The sequence below is a fragment of the Scyliorhinus torazame genome, chromosome 13 (genome assembly GCF_047496885.1).
Source record: "Scyliorhinus torazame isolate Kashiwa2021f chromosome 13, sScyTor2.1, whole genome shotgun sequence".
Taxonomy (NCBI): domain Eukaryota; kingdom Metazoa; phylum Chordata; class Chondrichthyes; order Carcharhiniformes; family Scyliorhinidae; genus Scyliorhinus; species Scyliorhinus torazame.
This window is the reverse complement of record NC_092719.1, coordinates 57,384,312-57,402,624: the sequence shown is the minus strand read 5'-3', so window position 1 is coordinate 57,402,624 and position 18,313 is coordinate 57,384,312. Positions and strand designations below refer to the sequence as shown.

Here is an 18,313-nt window from a genome sequence, read left to right as displayed (position 1 = left end):
GAGGCTGGTACGGGAATTGAACCGTGCTGCTGGCCTGCCTTGGTCTGCTTTAAAAGCCAGCCATTTAGCCCAGTGAGCTAAACCAGCCATAAGCTGAGAGTAAGAAGATTTAGAGGTTACCTTCACCATAAAGGGTGTGATTTTAAAAAAAAAATATTCTTCACCATTACTCTTCTCGAAGACAAGTGTGCCTGAAATTTGCGTGCATGTTCTTAGACAGGCGATCAAAGCCTCCACCACCACCAAGAAATGGCTAAAACGGTCAAATTCCGAAAGTGAAGTTGGGAAGAAATTGGGGAAGCTGTGAATTCTTCCCCCATGATTTTAGGTCACTCTTTGATTTTTCTGCCATTCCATTTGCTATGGAGACAGCTGATGAGGAAGTACAGACTGGAAGAGAATAGAAAAACTGAAAACAGCTCATCGCTGGCTTTGAAAGCAGACCAAGGCAGGCCAGCAGCACGGTTCAATTCCCGTAACAGCCTCCCCGAACAGGCGCCGGAATGTGGCGACTAGGGGCTTTTCACAGTAACTTCATTGAAGCCTACTTGTGACAATAAGCGATTTTCATTTTCATGAAGAGAACAAGATATGGGAGTTATTTGAAAAAAATGGAAAGTGGAAATAAACGCCCTCTGGTGGCAATTAACAGCCATAGCACCTTAACTCCACAATTACAAAATAGGTCTAATGCTAACATATATTTTGAAAGCTTGGATAGTAAAATGAATTAAAACAATCTCTTAACCAAACAAAATCTTGAAACAAAATTCTCAACATTAATCGTGCCAAGCCAACCCAGCATTTTTTTTAAAAGCACAACCGGCAAAATGTTAAAATCTGTGTCAGCATAATTTTTTTAAGCAACTGACCACGTTATGAAAAATATGAACACCACTATTGGAGGAAACCCAAGATCAATTCCCTGGCAAAGGGCACCAAATTAATCCTTCACTTTAACCCCAGGCATATCTTGAAGAGGAGTTATCACCCAGCCTAACTTTGGATTGCATCCATCAGTTTTCACATTTACAATAGTGACCTCCCAGCACGCTACCAGTGAATGCATTAACCCTGTCACGCCAATTATTAACAAAAGTCATGAACTACCAATGACTTATTAACTGTAAAATTAGTTAGCAGGACTTGAAAGCTGGGTCTGCAAGTAGTTGTGTTAGTGAATGGATAAATATAAAAGCTGATAACCTATATGACTTCAAAATTAACTGTTTCATTTTTAAAATTGTAATTCAAATCAACATCTGAGATTAGAAAACTGTTCCGATTAATTCAATTTTATCTCACATTCCTTGATCTCAGGGCACCTTACACATGTAAAGGGCAGTGCACAAACAGTATCCAACTTATTCTATCTTTACAATGCAAAAGCCAATAAAGGGTTTAACATCCAAATGCATGTTTACAAGTTAAAGCACCACCCAACTCCAATTAACCTGAGAGCGACCGTCGATAGGACACATCCAGAAACAACTTTATTTTTTATAAATTTAGACTACCCAATTTTTTCTTTTCCGATTAAGGGGCAATTTAGCGTGGTCGATCCACCTACCCTGCACATCTTTGGGTTGTGGGGGTAAGACCCACGCAGACACGGGGGGAATGTGCAAACTCCATACGGACGGTGACCCGGGGGCCGGGATCGAACATGGGACCTCAGCGCCGTGAGGCAACAGTGCTAACCCACTGCGCCACCGTGCTGCCCGAGTCCAGAAACAACTCGACTGCCAAACTAGTCTGCTCAATGTGGGGTACTACTACCCATCATCCTCTGAACCTCAGCACTCATACTCATCTTCAGTGCAGAATACTGTGCCAATATGGTCAAGATCATCACACACATGGTGTGAGTTGACACCCAGCTGAATGCTACCATGCATATTATTACTGGAACACACCACTCCCTGGCTTGGCAAACATCAGTCCTCCACACATCCACCGACTCGCAACAACCCACAAAATTATAGAAAAAATGCAGAATGCCTCCCTCCTACCACTTCATAACACCCATCAAGAAGGCCGATATGAAAAAAAACCTCCCACACAGGGCTTCAACACAAATTCCACCTGGGCCAATGAATGGGAATCATTGGACATGACAAATAAGTACCTGGTCTCGAACCCAATAGCTGCCTGGTTTCAACCTTCCAAGGGAAGAGTGGTCCGTGCTTAGGTTCAGGACTGACCATGGCCCCTGCTTGCCAACTTCAGTTAGGGCATTAGTGCCAGCCCCCAATGTGCCTGTGGTAGGGAGCAAATTATGCACCTCTTCAAAGAAAAATGCCCTATTCACAGACTCAGTGGAGGACTATCCGCACTCAACATTGCTGGATGGGAAGAAACTGCTTGGCTTAGGGACTTTGCATCTGCTAAATAAATAATGGACACTTTTTCTGAATGACATGTTCAGAGTTCCAATCCTTCTTGTCTAAATCATCTTTTAGCTCTATTCCAACCCTTGATGACTTCCAAATCACCACACCGACATCCAGACATGGCAGGTCAGCCATTTGTTCCCTGGCTTCTCAGACGTTTGCTGACAAAAGCATTGCATACAGGTGAAGATAATTAAGCACATCTTTATATCCCGCTTAACAAATGTATTTGAGCACATGGTTTGAATGGCCTTTTTTTCCAACACTTAAAGAATGTGCAAAAATCTTAATGGTTTAACCAGAGCTTTCTTTCTTCACAATCATTCAGTCTCAGTACTGACACCAATTTGAAGATTTAAAAAGCTTGTATTTATATAACATTATTCATGACCAGTAAAAGTCTCAAAGCACTATGCAGTCAAAGTACTTTTAATAGCACTTTGCTGTGGTTAGGCGAATAATCGCCAAGGACAAAGGTCTTCATGCTCCACCATTCAATTAAATCAGGACTGATCTGATGTGATAAACCTCAACTCCATTTTCCCACCTTCTCCCCATAACCCTAAATTCCTTTACTGATTAAAAGTCCGTCTATCTCAGCCTTGAACGTACTTAATGACCCAGCCTCGACAGCTCTCAGCCGTAAAGAATTCTACCGATTCACTACCCTCAGAGAAGAAATTCCTTCTCACCTCTGTCTTATGTGGGCGACCCTTTACTCTGAGATTATGCCCTCTGGCCCTCAACACTCCCACAAGAGGAAACAACCTCTCAGCATCCACCCTGTCAAGCCCCCCGAGAATCTAATGGCCGGGATTCTCCCTTCTGGGGACTAAGTCCCCACGCTGGTGGGAAAACCGGTGCCAACCACTCCGGTGTCAACAGCCCCCGAAAGGAAGGAATTCTCCTTACTTTCGGGGGTTAGGACGGCGGAGGGGTTGGCGCAGCTCCAGCCGGCGCCGGAGGAACGGCGCGAGTTCACGCATGCGCGGATCTGCCGGCATATTTCCGCACATGCGCAGATCGGCGGGTGTATTTCAGCGCATGCGGAATTCACACCGGCAGGATTGGCCAAAACTGGACGGCCGCTCAGCCCATCGGGGCCCGCATGTACTGGCTTATTCGCATAGTTTATCTTCTCCCTCTTATTTTTTTGATCATCTTTTGTTCTTTTAAACAAAACATTCCCAAACCTCTGGCTTACCACTAATCTTTGCCACGTTGTATGTTTTTTCTTTAAGTTTAATACTATCCTTAATTTCCTTGGATAACCATGATTGATTTATCCCGTTCCTAGAATTCGTCTTCCTCACTGAGATATATGCCTGGCCCCCGGGCAATATGGTGGAGCTCTACAGGGGCCCGGTGCGGAGAAAATAAGTGCCCCAACGGAACAAGCCCGCCCACAGATCGGTTGGCCCCGATCGCAGGCCAGGCCACCATGGGGGCTCCCCCCTCACCAGGGTCAGATCCCCCCGCTCCCCCCCTCCTCCGAGGACCGCCCCCGCATACTCACCTGCCAGGTCCCGCCATGCGTGAGATGAGTAATTCACGCCGGCAGGATTGGCCAAAACTGGACGGCCGCTCGGCCCATCGGGGCCCGCAGAATCGCCCGGGGGGGCCGCTGCCAACGGCCCCCGACCGGTGTGGCAGGAATCCCGCCGCACCGGAGCATAGGGCAGCTGCCATCGGGGCACCGGGGTGAGATCCACGCCTCCCCCCGGGGATTCTCCGACCCGGCGGGGGATCGGAGAATCCCGGCCAATATGCCTCAATAACGTCGCCTCTCATTCTTCTGAACTCCAATGAGTACAGGCCCAACCTACTTAACCTCGCCTCATACAAAGATCTATCTATACCCTGGATCAACTCAGCAAACCTTCTATGACTGTCTCCAATGCCAGCATATCTTTCCTTAAAGGGGACCAAAGCGATTCACAATATTTCATGTATGCCCTTGTATAGTTTTAGCAAGACTTCCCTATTTTTATACACCATTGTCTTTGAAATAAAGGCCACCAACATTCTATTTGTCTTCCCTGTTACCTGCTGGCTTCATGATTTATAGTAAGAAGTCTTACAACACCAGGTTAAAGTCCAACAGGTTTGTTTCGAATCACTAGCTTTCGGAGCGCTGCTCCTTCCTCAGGTGAATGAAGAGGTATGTTCCAGAAACATATATATAGACAAATTCAAAGAATGCCAGACAATGCTTGGAATGTGAGCATTAGCAGGCTTGACACAATTCACACCTCTTTAACCTGGGGTTACCCCATCTCTGGATCTGTAAAGATTTAATCACCTGCTAATGGTCGCATTCCAAGCATTGTTTGGCATCTTTGAATTTGTCTATATATATGTTTCTGGAACATACCTCTTCATTCACCCGAGAAAGGAGCAGCGCTCCGAAAGCTAGTGATTCGAAACAAACCTGTTGTACTTTAACCTGGTGTTGTAAGACTTCTTACTGTGCTCACCCCAGTCCAACACCGGCATCTCCACATCTTTGTCATTTATCTAAGAGGACCCCCCAAATTTCCCTGTGCTGCAAATTTCTCAATTTAAATATTCATCAACTTTAGTCTTCCTACCAAAGTACATAACTTCACGATATTCCATCTGCCAAGTTTTTGCCCACTCATTTAACTGTCCAAATGCCTCTGTAGACTGTGTGCCATCCTCCCCACATATTTTTATGACATCCACAAACTTGGCAATAGTACATTCACTTTCCTGTTCAATTTAGTCTCTTTTCCTTTTAAATATTTTAAAAGGCTCTTACCGTATGTTTTTATATTGTGTACTGGCTTATTTTCATACTTTATCTTCTCCCTCTAATTCTTTTTTTTAAAAATATGTTTTTATTAAGAATTTTTCAATAACAAGTCAATAAGATACAAAACTTTGTACATTGGATTCTTCCTGCACATGTCAGTTTCCGGATCATTCATGTGTTTTCTTGCTCAAATGCCCCCCAGAGGAAACCCCCCCCCCCCCCCCCCACGATCGATATCCCCCCCGCTCCCCCCCTGGGTTGCTGTTGCTGCTGTCTGACCTTCATCTAACGCTCCGCGAGATGGTCTCGGAACGGTTGCCACCGCCTGTAGAACCCCTGCGCAGACCCTCTCAAGGCAAACTTTATCCTTTCCAACTTGATAAATCCAGCCATATCATTTATCCAGGCCTCCACGCTGGGGGGCTTCGCCTCCTTCCACATTAGCAAGATCCTTCGCCGGGCTACTAGGGACGCAAAGGCCAGAATGCCGGCCTCTTTCGCCTCCTGCACTCCCGGCTCGACCACTACTCCAAATATTGCTAGCCCCCAGCTTGGCTTGACCCGGACTTTCACCACCTTAGATACTGTTCCCGCCACTCCCCTCCAGAACCCCTCCAGTGCCGGTCATGACCAAAACATATGGACATGGTTCGCCAGACTTCCTGAGCACCTCCCACATCTGTCCTCCACCCCAAAGAACCTGCTCAGCCTCGCCCCCGTCAAGTGCGCTCTGTGAACCACCTTAAATTGTATCAGGCTAAGCCTGGCACACGATGAAGAGGAATTAACCCTACTTAGGGCGTCAGCCCATAGCCCCTCCTCAATCTCCTCCCCCAACTCCTCCTCCCATTTACCCTTCAGCTCTTCTACCAAAGCCTCCCCCTCTTCTTTCATCTCCTGGTATTCCCTCTAATTCTTTTAGTCATCTTTTGTTGTTTTAAAAACATTCCCAAACCTCTGGCTTACCACTAATTTTTGCCACGTTGTATGTTTTTTCTTTAAGTTTAATACTATCCTTAACTTCCTTGGATAACCATGATTGATTTATCCCGTTCCTAGAATTCTTCTTCCTCACTGGGATATATCTTTGTTGTGAATCATGAACTATTTTCAGAAACCTCAGCATTTCTGATCAACCATGTTTTCTGCTAAACTCCTTTCCCAGTCCCCTCCAGCAAAATCTGCCCTCATTCCTTTCTAATGAACCGTATTTATGTTTAGCACAGTTGTTTCTGACCCACGTTTCTCACTCTCAAACTGAATGCTAAATTCTATCTTGGTATTTGTCAGTTTCCTAGAGTTTAAAAAAAAACCTGAACCTGCCTCATTACACATTATCAGATCAAAAATAACCTGATGGGATCCACAATATTGTTCCAGGAAACTGTCCTGAATACTCTATGAATTCTTTCTCATGGCTACCTGTCAATTTGATTTTCCCAATTCACATGAAGATTAAAATCACCCTTTCTTACATGCCTCATTATCTCCTGGTTTATTCTGTCCTACTGTTAGTGGGGGGGGGGGGGGGGGGGGGGGCGGGGGGCAATAGACTACTCCACCAGTATCTTCTTCCCGTTATTTCTTACCTTCACCCATATAAATTCTACATCGTCTGCTCCAGGAACATTTCTTGCTATTGTACTTCCATTTCTCCTTTTTAGATCCAAGGTGGATGATCTCAATTGAAAGTTTTGCCCATTCACTTTATCTATATCCTTTCATGATTCTATGCTTCCATCTACGCCAATTATAATCCTGTCTATCTTGATGCCATTGGCAACATTGGATATATAGTTTTCCATTCATTTCAGTTGCTGATAAAGACAATGAATAGTTGAGGCCCCAACAAAGATCGAAGGAAGCCACATTCTGCTATCCATTATCCCTGTTCTGTCTCCTGCTGCTTGGACAATTTCCTAACCAGATCAATTCCATGGGCTTTAACTTTAGCTAACAAGCTCATGAGGCAGTTTTATCAACTGTCTTTTAGAAGCCCATTTAAAATAACATGTGCAGATAATCCTTTTACTACTTTAGTCAACCTTTCAAAAGAATTCTATGACCTACTTTTACAAACCCATGTCGATTCTCTGCAATCAACTGAAAATGCTCACCTTATCCCTAATTATACACTCTGGTTCCCTGACAACAAATGTTAGGCTAACACGCTGTTAATTGCTTGGCTTCCTTTTCGCACCTTTCTTAAATAACGAAGTGACCTGCATAAGGTTCCAATCTAAAGGTATGGGGCTGGATTCTCCTCCCCGCCACTTTTCAGCCTCGACGCGCCGGCGGGATTCTCCGTTACACCAGCTGGTCAATGGGGTTTCCCATTGTGGGGCAGCCCCATGTCGTCGGGAAACCCCCGGCAAAACGGAAAATCCCGCCCATGGTTCCTGAATGGAGAACTTTGGTAGATATATATTTGGGCATCCACAATGTTCTCAGCTACTCCGTTTAAACTATGGGAAGGAAACAAACTGGTTCAAAAAATCTGTCATTCTTTATTCCCATATTTTTCTTCAGAAATGTTATTTTGCTTATCTCAATTTTGGCGAGTTCCCCCCAGTCAATATTAGTCCGCTTGGAATATCTGGCATATTGACTTTCTCGACTGTAAATACTGATGCACGATAATTATTTGACTGTCCAATGCTTCATTGACAACATCATCACTATGATCACTATTAAGAGGCCCACATTGCTCCTGACCACCCTTTTTTGCTAAATATTGTTAGAATCCCCATAGGCCGATAACATTTCAAAAAGAAACGTGAACTTCAAGTTAACAGCTGAAAAGGCTGCAAGGACAAGATTTCAGGTTTCAGAAATGACACTATAACAAAAAAAAATGTAATTATTGACCCAAACCCCATTTCCGTTTTGTCGGCAACTTGCACTTGAAACCACAGAAAGGAACTTTCTTGCACTCATTACACTCTCCTCGAAATTACAGTCCTTATAGCAGAGTCCATGGTTGCTCCCAGCTTCCAATGGGTTTGTTTCCCCATTTTGCCAAGTAGTAACTCCCAGGCGCTTCCCATAATTTTCCAGAGAATTTCCTAAATCCACTACCAGCAGTCTGTCCTGACCTTCCCCGCCCCCCACCACCCATCCCAAATACGACAGGTTGAATTCCGCAGAATGCGCCCGTCCAACTAGAGTCCGTCACCGCCCCACATCCGGCTGTGGTAGTGTAAAGCAGTCTCTTCTTTTGCTGACCACACAAAAACTGTTGTCTGTGACATCAATTGGTGGGGAAGTCTTTAACCTCATCTCAAAAATGGCTTCCTCTTCCGCATGGCAATGTGAAACACATCCCAGTAGAAATACTGATTAGTTATTCTTGAACCCAACTCTCTTAACTTTTTAAGTAAATGGACAATTAACTGCACAGGCTTTTACAACCTGATACTTTCAACACCTTTCTGGGGCTTTGGGGACCTCTCAGTCTCCATTATTTTTTAAATATAAATTTAGAGTACCCAATTCATTTTTTCCAATTAAGGGGCAATTTAGCGCAGCCAATCCACCTACCCTGCACATCTTTGGGTTGTGGGGCTGAGACCCACGCAGACAGGGGGAGAATGTGCAAACTCCACACGGACAGTGACCCAGAGCCGGGATCGAACCTGGGACCTCAGCGCCGTGAGGCAGCAATGCTAACCACTGCGCCACCGTGCTGCCCTTCGGTCTCCATTATTAACACAAGCTGCTGGCACTGTCTCCAAGTGCCTTCTTCCCAGGAAAACAATCCAAGTGTATTTCTGATCTCTAACAACGAAACCACCCAGACTTACCGTCAGACTTCAGAACTAGTCACTTGACCCCCTTCATTTTACCCTGAATTTAAGATACAACCCCAAAACATAATCTTATCAACCACAGGTGTAACAATATAGTTGTAAAGTGTTACATTTTATATCCCAGACAAGTTTCTTTTCATAATCCTTTTAGAAGCGCTTACAATTTGTTTTATTATCCCTTGCTGTTCCTTTCCCATTCGCCAGGGCCTATGCTATTTTCTACATTTTTTCCTTCGGGCTTTTGTTGTCTCTTACCACTTTATTCATCCTTGGCTTGTTTTGACAAGTACAGCTATTGCTACTTAAAAGATATAAACTGACTCCATATCACATGAAACCCTTTTTCAAATAGTTCCCATGTTTTACCTAATAATATATAACACACTTCAGGGGCGTCATTCTCCGACCCCCCGCCTGGTCGGAGAATGGCCGTTGGCCGCCGTGAATCCCGCCCCCGCCGAAGTCTCCGGTACCGGAGATTGGGCGGGGGCGGGAATCGGGCCGTGCCGGTTGGCGGGACCCCCCACTCAATTCTCCGGCCCGGATGGGCCGAAGTCCCGCCCAGAAATTGCCTGTCCCGCCGGCGTAAATCAAAGCTGGTATTTACCAGCGGAACCAGGTGGCGTGGGCGGGCTCCGGGGTCCTGGGGGGGGGGGGGCGCGGGGCGATCTGACCCCGGGGGGTGCCCCCACGGTGGCCTGGCCCGCGATCCAGGCCCACCGATCCGCGGGCGGGCCTGTGCCATGGAGGCACTCTTTTCCTTCCGCCTCCGCCACGGCCTCCACCATGGCGGAGGCGGAAGAGACTCTCCCCACTGCGCATGCGCGGGAAACTGTCGGCGGCCGCTGACGCTCCCGCGCATGCGCCGCATTTCCGCGCCAGCTGGCGGGGCACCAAACGCCATTTCCGCCAGCTGGCGGGGCGGAAATCCCTCCGGCGCCGGCCTAGCCCCTCAATGTTGGGGCTCGGCCCCCAAAGATGCGGAGCATTCCGCACCTTTGGGCCGGCGCGATGCCCGTCTGATTGGCGCGGTTTTTGGCGCCAGTCGGCGGACATCGCGCCGTTGGGGGAAGAATTTCGCCCCAGATGTCAGATACAATTTTCCCCGTCACATTTTAATAGAAATAGATTTTAAAAATGCCAGTCTAATCACAATAATTTTAGAATCTTAAGCATCAGATTGACCCACGGGAGGGTGCAGTAAATGGATCCCCCAAATTATACCATAATTAATTATTTCTATATAGGATAATGACAGGGCAGCACGGTAGCACAGTGGTTAGCACAGTTGCATCACAGCTCCAGGGTCCCACGTTCGATTCCCGGCTTGGGTCACTGTCTGTGTGGAGTCTGCACGTTCTCCCCATGTCGGCATGTGTTTCCTCCCACAGTCCAAAGATGTGCGGGTTAGATGGATTGGCCATGCTAAATTGCCCTTAGTGTCCAAAAAAGGTTAAGTGGGGTTACTGGGTTACAGGGATAGGGTGGAGGAGTGGGTTTAAGTAGGGTGCTCTTTCCAAGGGCCAGTGCAGACTCGATGGGCTAAATGGTCCCCTTCGGCACTGTAAAATTCTAATGTTCCTGTCCTTATGAATACATTCTATCTAATGTGAGCAGTATCACAGGATATTCATGAACAGATAAAATTAGAATTAAACTTAAAAATGGTAGAATAGCTACATTTGCACAAAAACGTAATGCAGCATTAAGTATTAAATGTTCATTCATGATGCTACATGTTTTTATTAAAACCGATAAGTGTCCATAAATTTTCAAAAACAGAATGTTATAATACAGCATTTAGAAATCCAAAAGAGTAGTTGGCCAAAATGAACATTCAAAGATTCTTTAAATATCCAATACTCAAGGCAGAAGTTTCCTTCTTGTATTGTGCATATCATAAACACAGTCTTTTAAGCAATTATGATTTGTCTACACAAAATGCACACAGGAAGTCTTCACCAGTGGTCTTTCTTTCTCCTCTTCACAGTTCAGTTTTCGAAATAAATAACAGAACTACAGGTTTGCCTTTGACAAGACCAACGGGAGTAACTTGCAACATGAATGATTGAGACAGATGATCACATACCATTGTTAAGGCAGTCATGCTGATTCATTATCATAGTTCATAACTTCAGCATCTTTAAGCGATACCCCTTTTCTCAATTCAAGTAGTGTCACTAGTGCAATCTGCAGTATCATTTCTTTAAATTAACCATTTTTCCTAATTTAAATAGTTTTACAAAGATTTCAGATATCAAATTTTTCTTCACAGATACAGTGCCCATTTTCTTCATAATCATCTTTGGTAACAACCAAGTCCATGAAATCAGAGCTTTCAGAAAGCAGTCTTCCACCTTCCCATGAGTGCGTGATCGGGCTGCAAGGAAGAAAAATCAGTGTAATTGCTTCATTAAAGATATAAATACAGTAAAGATCCCGTTTTCACGGCAAAACAAAACAAATTAATAAAGTTGCATATTTCACAAAGGGGGAATCCCCACATCAAGAATTTAACTAATTTATTTTAGTGCTAGAGATGCATTGCGTTTTGCACTATAATGGTGTAAATATCTTCCTGTGGACTGTAACAAATGAGATCACCATTATATTCTCTCCTCCCTTGCCTACATTTCCCAACACATTTCCTGATTTCCACATCAGATCCCCGAGAAACTCTTTTCCTTTCCTCCAGTGCACTCGCTCTTACAGTTGTAAGTGTCCTTCATGTGTATTTCCTTGTTTCCGTTTACTTTATTTTATTTTTATTACTTTGGTCCGTGGACCCATAATCAGGATGTGCCTTTTTCATCTTTTAAAAAAAACATTTTTAGAGAACCCAATTCATTTTTTCTAATTAAGGGGCAATTTAGCGTGCCCAATCCACCTGTCCTGCATATCTTTGGGTTGTTGGGGCAAAACCCACGCAAATACGGGGAGAATGTGCAAACTCCACATGGACAGTGACCCAGAACCGGGATCGAACGTGGGACCTCGGCGCCGCGAAGCAGCAGTGCTACTCACTGCGCCACTGTGCTGCCCTCCGGATGTGCTTTTAAGTAGAACACCCAAGCTGAAGCAGCCTGCTTATCAGGATTTTGTGTTCCCAGGATTTATGTTTGGAGAGACCAGACTCTTCAGCGCAGAGTAGATCTTAGGAACCGGTTCTGAAGGAGGTCTGTTTGATTGGCAACTGGCAACCTGTGCATTGGCCAGGGACAGTATTCTGGCTGACAAAAATCAGTGATTGGTTCCTGCAAGAGGCTTCTGAGAGAGTGGGGCAGAAGTGATTGGACCTTGAACAAAGAAAGAGCTTTCCCTCTCTCTGCTGAAGGGACTGCTTTATTGTCTTAAAACCAGCGATCTTTCGTATATTCTTAAAATGATCTTGAATCTGCAAAGAAAGTAGACAGCCTTGCCAGAGAAAACCCATTTAAGCTTAGAAGGAAGAGGCATCAAAGCAAAACTCCTGAACTGAAAACCATCATAGTGCATTGGAGATCTTTTATCCTTTCTAGTTAATCATTATTTTTTCTTCTCTCTCCATCATCCTTTCTCTCCATGTTGTCTGTGTGCATGTATATATGAGTGAGTTGGAACAGGGGGATGTTGGGTGTGGGGTATTAGGTAACCCATTACATTTTTGAGTCTAATTATATCACTGTTAAATAATGCAAAGTTATTTGTGTGTTAAATTTACAAACCTGGTGACTGCAGTTATTGGGCTCAGCCAAGATCCTCAGGTATTTCAAAAACGCATCTAATTTCACTTGAGTGGAGACTCCAGTTCAAGTGGCGCTGGAATTGACCACGCATTAGCCCAGTAGAAACAGTAACCTCCATGAGCGAAACGCTATATTGTTTTCATTAGTACTACTCAATGGTAGAATGCCCCTGCTTCAGACACTCAGTCATTAGAGCAAAGCTGCAGGAAAGCATCCGCAGAGGGAAAGGTAGGCAGTAAAAGACCTACTGTGGATGTAGTGGATAGACGCAAGCTAGGGCACCAAATCAGGCAAGCAACTAGTTGTGCATGCGCATTCAATTTGAAAATGTAAAGTTGGCAGCTAACTCATAAACTCAGCATTAACAATCCCATCCTAGATATTTCTGCTAATGCCCTTTTTTATACTGACCTGTACATCAGGAACATACAAATACTGCTAAATAGGCTTGATAATCATAGCATTATTATAGCCTTGAAATCACCTTCATATATTTCTGTGCGGCATGTGCTGTAGTTTATAAAGATGAAGTTTTAATTTCCATTTTATTATTGTGTCAGAATCAGCCCATTCTCTCCGCATTCGTTGAAAGGCAATCTCCCTGCATGACGCGACTGTGATGCAATAACCTCAATTCAGTGGTAATTCCTCCTGCCCGGTCATTCATTTTATCACCTCCTTCATCTTCTATAGCAGTGGGGTAACCATCTCATGGAATATTTATGTTTGTGGAAACTCTCAGACACCCAGATGCACAACATCTGATTATCAGAAAATAAAATCAGCATATTGTCCAATGTAGGGCAATTTAAAGTAACTGCGTACCCATTGATTGGAATACAGAATGCATAGTATGAACGTGTGAAAAAGTACAAAGGGAACATTTATTTAAAATACAGTTTCAAGGTTTAAAATTATATTTTTGAAATAACCATCTCAGTGATAAAACTTACTTTTCAGGCAGCAAAACAGAAACATCATAATCACATGGAGTAAGAGATCGGACATCAGCGTAAACACGATCTCGGAATCCGGGTAAGAGGCTGTTGCCACCAGTCAGGATGATGTTCTTAAAGAAATGTGGGTGCATCTCTGGTTTAAAAAAAAAATCAGGTTTAATTTTAAAATGTTGGATTTGAGCATGTTCATGTAGACAGCTTGCAAAAATATTAAAATATTAATTATGATGCCAATGGATGGGCACATCAAAAGACTTCTCTCCAATTTTAAAATGTCATCTTTGTTCTCAAATCATGCCAACTCTCAGATCTTGATACTTCTCCAATTCTGCCCTCCTACTCATCTGCAATGTTCATCACTTCACCATTGTTGGTTATGTCTTCAACTGCCCAAGGCCCCAAGCCCTGGAATTCCCTCCTTAAACATCTTCACCTCTCTGTCCTCTTTTAAGACCAGTCTTAAAATCTACCTCTTTGACCAGGTCCAATCCTAAGATCTCCTTAGGTGACTCAGCATCAAATGTTGATAGTTCTCCTGCATAGGATCTTGTGGTGTTTTACTATAATAAAAGGTATTTTCTAAACATGAGCAGTTTTTGCTGTTGCCTGAATGTAGATTAGGCCTCGAGCAATAATAAATGCAAAACAGATTAAACTTGGTTTCAATTTCTGAAGTTCCTTACCTTCAGGTAAACTTTGCACAGAATGAACAATTGCTTCTGGTATTCCCATCTCCTGAATACCAATGTCAGAAGGGTGAAAGAGGATTTCGGGAACGGCAAATCTCTCATTAGTCAGGCGCAGAATCTGTTCACTTGTCTTGTATTTTCCATTAAAAACCATTTCTTCCAGAGGCTAAATTAGAAAAAAATATCAGATGAAACCAATTGAGAAATTCTGGGGTGGGGGGGGGGGGGAAGAATCTCCTGTTGCCCCAAGATCATTATGCAGACTAAATACCAACAGCTAAATACAAATTTGAATATGTTCAGTAACTGAATACTAGCACTATTCTGTTTTTAAGTGTTTTACTTCAACAATTTGAATTAAGAAATGGACTTAAGTGGGCGTGAAGAGAGCAAGTATGAGGGGAAGCAACATGAGAGAATAACAGATAAAAGAGGGAGTACCTGAGGCAGAAAGTCAGTCAGAACAATAAAAAAAAGTCAGAGCTGGAGCTGAAATGTAATATGTAAAGTAATTCAAAAAAAGGTATCCTCAGTAGGAGTAGATTTGTGGGTAAGCATTTGTTTGTTTTATTAAATTGTCCCATTGCATGCGCACACCCTGTTCTATGTGGAGAGTCCAATGTAATTCACATATCCCGTTGCAAGACTTTGTGTTTCAATAACCATGAGTCCAGGAAGTGCTCCCAGTTGTTTGACCTCAACCTCCAAGTTTCAGAAGTGGCTGGAGTCACTGTAGTACAGCTGGGAGTTTGAGAGTTTCCACAAACATATGTTCCATGAGGCGGTTACCCCACTACTATAGAGGATGAAGGTGACAAAATGGGTGACCAGACAGGGTAGGAGGAAGAGACAGGTAGTACTTTGAGGAATAGAATTAGAATCAAATCCCAGACACGCAAGGAGATTTAACTGTGTACAATGGAAAAATAATAGAAATACCTTTGTCATAGGGGCTCAATAGTTGTAATGAGAAAAGATTAGTTGGCATAATTAAATTGAACAGAAAACATTGAATGTGCATTTAAAATGTGAACGGTTAGCTGAGGAAAAGGTTGGGCCTATTAAGATGCCAAAGAGAAGTTTTGATTTGGAGATAGAGGTCAGGGGAAAAGTATTAAATGAGCACTTTACATCTGTCTTCACAAGCCAAGTGGGTTATATGAAGGTTACTCTTAAAGAGAATATGGAAATTATGTACAGGATAACAATAGATAGAGGAAACATACTAAAAAGATTAGCATTACTAAAAGTTCATAAGTATCCTGACCCAGGGTCACTGTCCGTGTGCAGTTTTCACATTCTCCCCGTGTTTGCGCGGGTTTCGCCCCCACAACCCAAAAATGTGCTGGGTAGGTGGATTGACCACGCTAAATTGCCCCTGAATTGGAAAAAAATTAATTGGGTATTCTAAATTTTAAAAAGAAGTATCCTGACCCAGGTAGAATGCGTCTGAGGTTGCTGACAACAGCAAAGCTATAAATAGCAGAGGCACTGGTTAATTCAATCTGGTTGGTTACAGGTGTTGTGCCAGAGAGTTGCCAATGTTATACCATTATTAAAGATGGAAGAGAGATATGCACCAAGGAACTCAAGTTAATGGAAACCATTATGGTGACAAAATCAGCTTTCATTTAGAAAGGCTTGTGTTAATTGACGACAGCCTATTTCATAGAATTTACAGTGTAGGAGGCCATTCGGCCCATCAAGTCTGCAAGGCTCTTGGAAAGAGCACCCCACCCAAGGTCAACACCTCCACCCTATCCCCAGAACACAGTAACCCCACTCATCACTAAGGGCAATTTTGGACAATAAGGGCAATTTATCATGGCCAATCCACCTAACCTGCACATCTTTGGACTGTGGGTGGAAACCGGAGCGCCCGGAGGAAACCCACGCACACACGGGGAGGATGTGCAGACTCCGCACAGACAGTGATCCAAGCTTGAATCGAACCTGGGACCCTGGAGCTGTGAAGCAATTGTGCTATCCACAATGCTACCGTGCTGCCTATGTGGAGTTGTTAAAGGCAGATTGTGTCCAGTTAACATGATGGAATCCTTTGATGTGCCAAAGTAGTAAGTTGATCAAGCTGTTGCTGCAGATGGTTCATGTCTATGCGTTCAGCAAGATATCTCACAGGAGGCTTACTAAGAAGATGGAAGACCGTGAGATTAAGGGGAAAGAGGTGGTATGGTTATGAAATTGGCTTAGTAGCAGGAAGAAAAGGGCAGTAGTGTTTCCCAAGGCGTATCAGTTTGGGATCCATTACTCTTTTCAATTTCTATAAACAAATTAAACTTGGGTGTAGGAAGCAGCATTATCAATATCTACAGATAATTCTATATTTGCCTAAACAGTAGACAGTGATGAGGAGAGTTGGAGGCTTCGGGGCGACAGACAGAATGGTAAAATGGGCAGACACATGGCAGGTGGAGTTTAATGTGGAGAACTGTGAAATAATGCACTTTGGAAGGAACATGAAAAGACAGCATATTATACATAGCACAACTTTGAAAAGTGCAGATGAGCAGAGAGAACCCTATATCCATGTAAACTAATCCTGAAAGATGGCAGAGCGAGTTGATAAAGTGATTTTTAAAAAATGCAATACTTGGGTTTATAAATAAAGGAATCGAATCTAAAAGCAAAGAGATCATGCTAGAACTTTATAAATCAGTGGTTCGGCCTCGGTAAGGAGTAATGAGGGCAATTCTGGGCACCGCACTTCAGGGAAGACAGAAAGGCTATTTGAAAGGGTGCAGGAGGTTAATACCAGCAAAGAGAAACTTTAGTTATGAGGGTGGGTGGGAAAGTTAAGACTGTTTTCCTTGGAACAGAGACTGTGATCTAAGGTTTTCAAGATCAGAGATTTTGAGAGAGTGGATAGATTAAAATCTATTCCTTCTGAGTGCATGGATTTAAAATCATTGGCAAAGGATCTGGAGGGGAAAGGAGAAGTATTTTAATTCATTTGTCAGGATCTGAAACTTCTACCCAAAATGGTGTAGGAAACTACTTGCATAAATAATTTTAAAAGGAAGAGGGTACTTGCGGATGAAACATTTACAGGATTACAGACAGAAAGTGGGGAAGTGTGACAAAGCACATCTGTCTTTTTAAGAACAAGTACATTGGGCAATTCTAAGTTTCTATAACAATAACACAAGAATAACACAGCAATGTAGTAATTTAGTGTTTAAAAAAAAAAAACTGAATATCAGATTGCATGTTAAGTCACACTATATAGGGGCGGCATAGTGGCGCAGTGGGTTAGCCCTGTGACCTCACGGCGTCAAGGTCCCGGGTTCGATCCCAGTTCTGGGTCACTGTCCGTGTGGAGTTTGCACATTCTCCCTGTGTCTGCATGGGTTTCAACCCCACAACCCAAAGATGTGCAGGGTAGGTCGATTGGCCACGCTAAATTGCCCCTTAATTGGAAAAAATTAATTGTGTACTCTAAATGTATAAAAGAAAGAAAAAAAAAGTCACACTATATAAAAGGACATTTCCAGTTAGGTTAACAGATAACACATTTTAACAATGTAAAATTAACTTGTAAAGTATTTAGGAAAGCTAATTACAGGAATGAACTCTGGTACTAAATTGCTGGCTAGAGGTAGTCCTTAGAGGTGTTGGACAGAAGCTAAAATGTTTGATTCGCCACCCAGTTGTGTCATAACCCAGCTGCATCATTTGGTAGGTTAATGCTGACGACAGACTATACCATTGGTCCATATTTTCACAGTAACTTCATTGAAGTATTAATGTAAACCTACTTGATTATAAGAGGAGAAAGATAAAAATGAAAGGATTCACATGGCTGAGTTGCACATGCAGATTTACCAGCAGCTGACTCGAGGAACAGGCAAGGAGAGAAGCTAGATATGTTTTGCAACTTGTGCGCTTCAGGGAGAACAGGGAATCGAGAAGGAACATCGCGTATGTTTAGATGTGAAATATTA

At 43.4% G+C, this 18,313-nt stretch overlaps 1 protein-coding gene across 1 annotated transcript in view; it reads right to left on the bottom strand.

Moving 5' to 3' along the window:
• Positions 1 to 10,683: 10,683 nt before the first annotated feature.
• actr6 (actin related protein 6) overlaps positions 10,684 to 18,313 on the bottom strand; it is a 69,150-nt gene continuing 61,520 nt past the window's right edge. The window contains exons 9-11 of the mRNA XM_072471581.1: positions 14,346 to 14,517; positions 13,657 to 13,795; positions 10,684 to 11,358 (exon numbers count right to left, since the gene is read on the bottom strand). Of these exons, the coding sequence (XP_072327682.1) occupies positions 11,229 to 11,358; positions 13,657 to 13,795; positions 14,346 to 14,517 (441 nt within the window). The 3' untranslated portion in view covers positions 10,684 to 11,228. The remainder of the gene's footprint in view (positions 11,359 to 13,656; positions 13,796 to 14,345; positions 14,518 to 18,313) is intronic.